Source organism: Macrobrachium nipponense, chromosome 1, assembly GCF_015104395.2.
Source record: "Macrobrachium nipponense isolate FS-2020 chromosome 1, ASM1510439v2, whole genome shotgun sequence".
In the NCBI taxonomy this organism is placed as follows: domain Eukaryota; kingdom Metazoa; phylum Arthropoda; class Malacostraca; order Decapoda; family Palaemonidae; genus Macrobrachium; species Macrobrachium nipponense.
This window is the reverse complement of record NC_087200.1, coordinates 173,828,474-173,836,932: the sequence shown is the minus strand read 5'-3', so window position 1 is coordinate 173,836,932 and position 8,459 is coordinate 173,828,474. Positions and strand designations below refer to the sequence as shown.

Below are 8,459 nucleotides of genomic sequence, written 5' to 3'. Positions count from 1 at the left end.
TCCCCTACTCTCCTACCTGCAAACTTCATGAAATCCATAAAGTTAGGGTTTTGTGAAGACCTGAGGAATCGAACATAGTCCTCGTTTGAACTTGTTGCGACAGCCTCAAGTCCGGGAGAGGGTGAGGACGAAGACCTAGTTCCAGGAGAAGGGGAAACCAATTGCTCTTGGGCCAGTGAGGAGCTATGAGAGCCACCTGACCTTCGAAGGATCTCAACTTGTGCAGCACCTTCAGGAGAAGGTTCACTGGAGGGAATAAATAAACCTTCCTCCACTGGTTCCAATCTATACTCAGGGCGTCCGTAGCGTATGCCAGAGGGTCCAGATTTGGGGCTACGTAACAAGGCAGCTTGTGGTTTGCCTCTGTAGCAAACAGATCTACTTCCAGACCCGGTACTCTCCTGCAAACCCTCTTGAAGGATTCCTGGTCCAGTGACCATTCTGACTCCAGGGGGACTGATCGAGACAGTGCGTCTGCTACTACACTGTGGACTCCTGCCAGATGGGTAGCTGATAGATGCCAGGTGTTCTTGGCTGCAAGAGAAAAAATTGCTATCATCACGTGGTTCACATGACTTGACTTTGAACCACCTCTGTTTATACAGTGTACCACTACCGCACTGTCGAGAACCAACTTGATATGAGTCTTCTTCGGAGGACGGAGCTTTTTTAAAGTCCGAAACACTGCCATAGCTTCCAAGATGTTGATATGAAGCTTTTGGAACTGATGTGACCAAGTTCCCTGAACCTTCTCGTGCTGTGAATAACCTCCCCAACCTGTCAGTGATGCGTCCGTATGCACCACTAGGGACGGGGGAGGGAACTGCAACGGTAACTCTTTGGCTAGGCTTGCGGCCTTTGCCCATGGGAGCAGACGTTTCCTGAGAATCAGAGGTATCCGGGCGAACTTGTCCCGACACTTGGCATTGGCCTTTGAACGCCAAACTCGATTGATGTCCTTGAGCTTGGCTTTCAACAGAACGTCTGTGACCGAGGCAAACTGGAGCGAGCCTTGGATTCTCTCCTGATTCCTTCTCGAAGTCTTTTTGCATTTTAAGAATTGTCTTGTTGCCTTGGCAATCACCTTCCTCTTCCCTGCTGGAATGGAAAGAGTGTGTGAATCCAAGTCCCAATGGATACCTAGCCACTGGAACTTGGACTCCGGAGTCAACCGGGACTTGGCCCTGTTGATCTTGAACCTTACATTCCAGGAAAGACATGACCTTGTCCGTGGCTTTCATACACTTGTCTTTGTCCATCTCCCAGATTAGCCAGTTGTCTAGGTACGCCACCACCAATATACCCTGAGACCTTAGCTCCTGCACCACTGCCTCCGCCAGTTTCGTGAAAACCCTTGGAGCTATATACAGCCCGAAGGGCATCACCTTGAAGGAGTAGGCTTCTTTCCCTAGTTTGAAGCCCAGGAATGGTCGGAAGTGCCGAGCTATCGGGACATGATAATAGGCGTCTGTAAGATCTATAGAGGTGGTGAACTTGTCGCAACGAATGTACAAGTTTAAACGGGACAAGTCTAAGATCACCCTCCTTTTGTCGGTCCCTTTCTTTGGGACACTGAATAGACGACCCTGAAATTTCAAGTTCTTTGTCCTGGAGAATGCTCCCTTCTGGAGAAGGTCCCTGGAGTAATCCATCAACTCTTGCGTTGGTTCCTGATAGAAGGTGATGGGTGGAGGAGGACCCTTGATCCAACTCCAGCCTAGGCCCCTGGATACTATGCTTTTCACCCAACTGCTGAACCCCCAACGATGTCGAAAGAGGTACAGCCTGCCTCCTACCTGAGAAACTTCATTGAGATGATGAGGGTCGGGATCCTCTTCCTGACCTTGCACCTCTAGCTCGCCCTTGGGCTCTAGCTCCTCCACGCTGACGAAAGGATCCTCTAGCCCTGCCACCCCTAGCAACCCTGGTAAAGGGGTGAAATGCCCGACTCTCATAGAATGGGTTAAAAGCAGGCGACACTGAATACTGTGGGGGAACCTGTTGGTTAGTCGACGGCGAAAGGAAGACAAATTGATGCTGTTGCTGAGGCTGAGCCTTAGAAGCCGAAGGCTGGGATACTTGCTGAATTGGTACAGCTTGTAGCACAGGATTCTGTTGCGGAACTTGGAAAGGTTGGAACCTCCTTTGCCTCTTCCTAGCCCTAAAGCTGGAGGAAGAAGACTCTAATTTCCTTTTGAAAGGAATGCCCCAACGCAACCTGATGCTTTAATTAAGACGTGATGCCTCGTTCTGAACCTCATTCACTGCCGAAGCTGGGAAGAGATCTGCACCCCAGATTGAGGAAGCCAGAAGCTTGTTGGGTTCGTGCCTGATCGTAGCCTCAGATAGAACATGTTCCTGCAATTTCTCCTAGCAACCGCAAAGTTGTACAAGTCACATTGCATGCCCAAAAGTAACGACTTCGCAATGACCTTAAACAGCGGCTCCTGAGCGTACTCCAGAGCCGCCGTCTCTCTCATCACTAGGGAGTTAAGAGACCTTGCGAGACGTGTCCTAGCATCAAATTTGGCTTGGATCAGTGCGTCTGACAGCTTAGGGAGGCGCTCACTAAACAAGGTGATTGCACAGTCTGGCTTCAGCTTGCCTACCGAGAATGTAGCCGGCAAATCCTCCCACAAATCCTCCCTACCTGGGAGTGGCAATGATGTGGGATCTGTCTCCCTAAGCTGGGGCATGGGCTCTTCCCGAGTCACTGCCTGAAGGGTAAGTTCTGCTACCTTTGATATAAAAGGTAAGGGATTCCCGTCATCAGTCGTAAACATTGTGAAAGGGCTTTTAAATGCTGTTACCCTAGTATTTGAGCAGTTCCACTCTTCTAGGCTCCGTATCCATGCTTGCTGAGCCTGATCTCTAGAAAGGATAACAGTCTCCTTGGGGACCTTATCCTCTCTAATCAGAGCTGCCTCCATAAGACTAACATAACCTATAAATGGAGGCTGTAACCCTTCAGGGAAGAACTTGAAATCCTCGAGTCTACGTGTGCCACAACCTTCTATAGTCAACATCCCGTTGACAAACGGAGCGAAGTTCGCCACCCTCCAAGGATTACCAGGGTGGAACGGAGGGAGCGTGGACCCGTCAGGCATGCTCTGACCTTGCACCAAGTTACTAGGAGGTGCCGGAACTGCCGACTCCTGTCTGAGACCTGCAATCAGGGAGTCCTGTGCACCTAATCTCTTAAACACTTCTTCAAACCTTGCTGCAACTGAACTGACTAAGCTACCAAGGCTACTGACCTGATTTGAAATATTCGCGTTGAACAGGTCTTGGCCAACCAAAGGGGAATCCTCCTGCCCCCCCCTGCGGTACCTTATGAGGTATCCGATCCCTAGACGTTGATGAAATGGGACTTGTGGGGCAATGGGAAGAATTCCCTCCTTGAGACCTTGGATTTGAAGACTTAGAAAGAGACTTCATCCTAGGTTTAATATGTGTATGAACCTCTGGCACCTGCCCAGGCCTTGGCTTTGTCTCTGATTTGCCTTTAAGCAAGGTTTTACCTGAAGGTTTTTTTTTTTAATTTAGGAATCACAGAGAAGGAATGCGACCTGGAAGGGGGCAATCCTCCTGTGAAACCCATGAAGGAATTGGAAGTAGAGGGAGAGGAAGAATCAGATTCAATCGAGGAAAGACCCCGGTGACCAACTAAGCTAGCCTCATTAACACTGTTACCTGTACCCATATCTAGTGTAACGGGCAAATCCTCAACCACTTTAAGTGAGACTCCTTCCAAACCAAGGTCCGGCAACTCTGCCTCTTGCTGTCCCATAACTGAATCTTGGATTGATTTGATAATTGGTGCTGCTACTTTTGGGTCAACGTATCCGGCAGATTTCCCGACTGGGAAGATCAAAGCTGCCATATCTTGAGACAGAATATACGGCTTAGCCTTCCCTACGTTCCGTCCAAACCCTCCAACCCAGATCTTGAGGGTGGAGAGTGCAGCATCCTTAACAGACAGCTCCGCCTGTAATGCAAGGAATGTGTCAATATCGAGTAAATTCCTTGAACATTATGCTTATAAATGTTGATTAATTAATGTAATTTAATTTAAAGAAGTTTTTATTGTTCATTTATTTTATTTCATATATTTTTTTTTAAATTAATTTTATTTTTTTTTTTTGTTTTTTTTTACACTAATACAAGTAGTGTAATATAATTTCATCACAATATGCATAGAACAAGCAGTGCGGTAACTTACCGAAGAGGTAACCTGTTGTACCAAGTCGTAGCAGGCAAAGCAGTTTTCGTGATGCCAGACTACGGAATCTGTAAGCAACACTGCGCACGGGGCATGGCCGCACGGATCTTGCAGAGTAGCATTACAGCCGGCAACCAGACACTGAGTGGCCTGTAAGTACAATAATATATAAGAACAATTGCACAAACTTATTAGGATAATTATGAAAATAATGTAATATGCCGGAGCATTCCGGACTGAAACAATATAAAATATATACTATATATTCATATATTTACGTCCCGGGGACTGTGTAAGAAATAAAACAACCCGGAACTGTATGACCCAGGGGGGGGGTACACGAAGTAACCCGGGATGGCCACATGAACTCGCAAGTTCCGTGGCAAAACGAAAAGAAAATAAAATAAAAAATGAAAACTAAAATAACAAATGTAATATCTCCGCCCACGGAAGAGTAACTTCCGTAAACATAGCCCTCAACGACTACCGGAGGAGCCGGAATCTAAACCCGCCTTATGCGGGGAGGGAATGTTTTAGGTGGATGGATGTAAGCTCCGAGAGCTGAAAGAAGCAGAGCGCAACTAATCCACGGAAACCGAGGCTGAATACGCAGAGCAACCATCAACTCCGAAGGTGGTCAGCTGAGAAGCGACTCCCACCAACCTAAGGTCCTGGAGGACCCTCTACACACCCCCCTCCACTGATGGGAACGGTCGTCGGCAACAACCTGAGCGAGAGGAGCACCCAACTACTGGGGGCCCCACGTGAGGGGGAGGAAGGGAGGGCTGATGGGGTGACGATCACGTGACCAGCGTATCCTAGCGAATAAAGGATCATGAGGAAAACGCAGGCATAGCCTATGTAGGCTAACCGACCTAACATCCAACATATACATAGACAAAATAAAATCAATTACTTAAAGCTAAAAGAAAATCAGGCTTTAACACGTAAAATATAAAACCGCTATGAAGGCCACTCGATAACAGTGGGCGCAAAAGGGGAAATTCTACTTGCCTACTGACAAAACCATAAGAAACGGCAGGCAGACGAAAAGAAAAAAGGGAAAAATATCTGAATGAAATATACCAAACTTAAAAATAAAAGGGATAACGGTGGATATACGGCGAAGCACGTAACAAAGAAATGTGCTCGAATGCAGACCCCCGTGAAAAACATGAAAATAATGAAAATAACAAAAATATAAACGAAAACAGGATCGACTAAAAACTGCCACCCAAGACATAAATAAAATATGTACTGAAATATCACATGTTACGAGCAGGAAGGCAGCCCACTCGAAACTGGTACAATACAAGGGTACGCCGTAATGGCGACTCGCTGCCGCCCGCTACGGTAAAGTGACGCCTAACCAAACCCTAAATAAAGGCAAAACGAAAGGCAAATTCACTCCCTAAATATTGAAAAAAGCTGAACCAGTACTTAACTTGGGTGAAGAGGCAGATTGATGATCCATAACGAGGAATAATACAAAACAATGAAAAAGAACAGATAGCTTTATACGAGCGTGTAAACACGAGGAGGCTATCGAAAAGTATGACGTCACAGACGCCTTCAACGGGGTAGCTAGGTGTGACCTATGGGTTGGCTCCCCGTATTTAGGGTCTTTTGATGAGGAAAATGCTAATTGGAGGGGTTGCTGTGGTAGTGTTTAACACTCACCCCAGTTTTATACCAACACCTTTTATATAGGTGAGCGAGTCAGAGGCTTCTGACATGTCCAATTTAGCAGTTCTCAGGTATTATAGCAATATTTTACTAGAAATAGTGCTAAAGAAGACACATTTCACGGAGCGACACGGCTGAGCCCAGAAATTGCATTTTCCATCAAAAAAACCTTCAAATATTGATTATTTTACATTTTTGGTGTCATGTTTCTTCTGCCAGATCAGAGTTGTAGGCGTCGTAACCTGGAAATAATTTCTGATGAATATAATTGAAAAGCACCTCAACCTCGGAACGTCGTAAGCCGAACCCGTCATAACCCGGAGACTGCCTGTATTGTTATTAGTAGTCTTGATTGAATAGGTTGGTGTATTTTTATTTGGATTTCTTGTATACAAGGTGATTTGTAGACTTGTACTTGTTTATAGCACCAATAGCACTTTGTGAGTCACTGAAAATTATGGTGGAAATAGCTCTCTTCTCAGATATGTCTTGTGCTGTTCGTATGGCTGCGAGTTCAGCTGTGCATACTGATGATATTGGGGGAAGACCTATCTTAACTAACTTATCTTTTGAATATGCTGAAGCTCTTACTCCATTGTTGTTTTTTTATCCATCTGTATAGATCATAAGTTGATTTCCCTTTCTTCTGATGCGCTCCAACGCATGTTGGCGGTACATTTCTGTGTTTGCCATATTTCTTTCTAGAAGATATGATAGAGCAGTACATATTTTTACTCTTTTCAATGTCCAGGGTGGAGGGAATTCCATTGCAGGATGGAAAATTGGTTTAATATTATGTCAAGTCATTAAATATTTGGTTCTTTGTGGGAAAGAGCTAGCACTATGGTTTTCTAATCTTTGATTATAATTCAGAAAGCAGGTACAGCGCGAGATGTTCCTGCTTGAAGGGAAAGCCCTTACGCATAGTTATCAAGTTGCGACGATGTTTTAGGGGTAATATACAAGCTTCTACTAACAGGGAGTCTTATAGGGGATGATCGAAATGCTTCTGTGCACAAACATATTCCTTCATGATGCAGTGCATCTAGTGTTTTTAATGTAGCTTCTGAGGCAGATGAATATATTGGGCAACATTAATCTATTAAAGATGGTACTGTTGCTTTGTATAACATAAGCATGGTGTTACGTCTAGTTCCCCATTTGGTATGTGATGTTTTTTCAATATGGCTAGGGCTTTTATGCCTTTTGCTTTTAATATATTTGAAGTGTGCTTTCCAGTTCAGGTGCTGATCAAACACCATTCCTAGGTATTTAACATTTGTGCAGACTTTAATCTTGGTATTATAAAGATAAAGTTTAATTGTTTGTTGTTTTAACCATCTTTTATCTTTATAGGAAATTATTGCATTTGTTTTATCTATTGAAAATTGGAATCATACTGAATTTGCCCAGTTGGTAACATTTGTGATGGCTGCTTTGAGGATTCTTTGGGCATGTCTTAGCATGCTACTTGTACAATAGTATATGGTAAAGTCATCAACATACAAGCTGTTTTTAATTCCTTTTGGTGAATTTATTGTAATATCATTGATTGCTAAAGCAAATAAAGTACAGCTTAAGACACTGCCTTGGGGGATTCTTTCTTCCATTTCATACACATTTGAATAAGAATTTTCTATTCGAATTTGGAAAGTTCTATCTGATAGAAAATTGTTAATAAAAATTGGTAAATGGCCTCTTATACCTTCAGAGTTAAGTTTTTGCTTGATATTGTGTCTCCATGTTGTATCAAATGCTTTTTATATGTTAAAAACTATTGCCACTGTTAATTTTTTCTGATCAAATCCTTTTTTGATGTGATCTTCTGGACAGGTTAGTGGTTCAAGGGTTGATTGACCATCTATTGATCCTGATTGCGTTGGAGTTAGAATTGAATTTTTAGTAATGACATATGTTAGTCGTGAATTAACCATTTTTTCTAGTATTTTACATAGACAGCTTGGCAAAGATATAGGTTGGTCTATAATTGGATGGATTACTTGAATCATTCCCAGATATGTTTATTGGAGTAATGATAGCATGTTTCCATTTATCTGGAAAAATGAGTTTCATTCAGATGGTGTTATAGAATTTTAGTAAATATGATTTGGCAATGAGGGCTAGTCTTTGTATCGTTTCAATGATATTATATCGTGGCCTGGGGCCAATGGATGACATGAATCTAGAGCATTATTTAATTCATCCATATTAAATGCATAATTATATTCTAGATCTTCAAGTTTCAAAATTGAGTATAGTATTTTTCCCCTGTGTTCTTATATTTTGAAAATGTTCATTTAGATTGGAGTAGGCACTCATGTCTTCAAAGTGTTTCCCTATTATATTCGAGATTTCATATGGTTCATGATATAATTTCCCATGTAGGTTTATTACACTTATTGGGTGTCCATTAATTTTCCTTATTTTTTGCCAAATATCTTTTGAAGGTGTACTATTTGTTGACAAGCTTGATACATAATTTTTCCATGATAATATTTTCTCAGATATTACAAGTTTTCGAAATTTGGCATTATATTTATTATATAAAGGT

General features: G+C 43.1%; 1 protein-coding gene across 1 annotated transcript in view; it reads right to left on the bottom strand.

The window, feature by feature from the left end:
- The window catches only part of LOC135219001 (uncharacterized), a 19,085-nt gene extending 13,810 nt beyond the window's left edge, over positions 1 to 5,275 (bottom strand). The window contains exons 1-2 of the mRNA XM_064255438.1: positions 4,223 to 5,275; positions 17 to 3,988 (exon numbers count right to left, since the gene is read on the bottom strand). Of these exons, the coding sequence (XP_064111508.1) occupies positions 17 to 1,955 (1,939 nt within the window). The 5' untranslated portion in view covers positions 1,956 to 3,988; positions 4,223 to 5,275. The remainder of the gene's footprint in view (positions 1 to 16; positions 3,989 to 4,222) is intronic.
- Between the last annotated feature and the right edge of the window lie 3,184 nt (positions 5,276 to 8,459).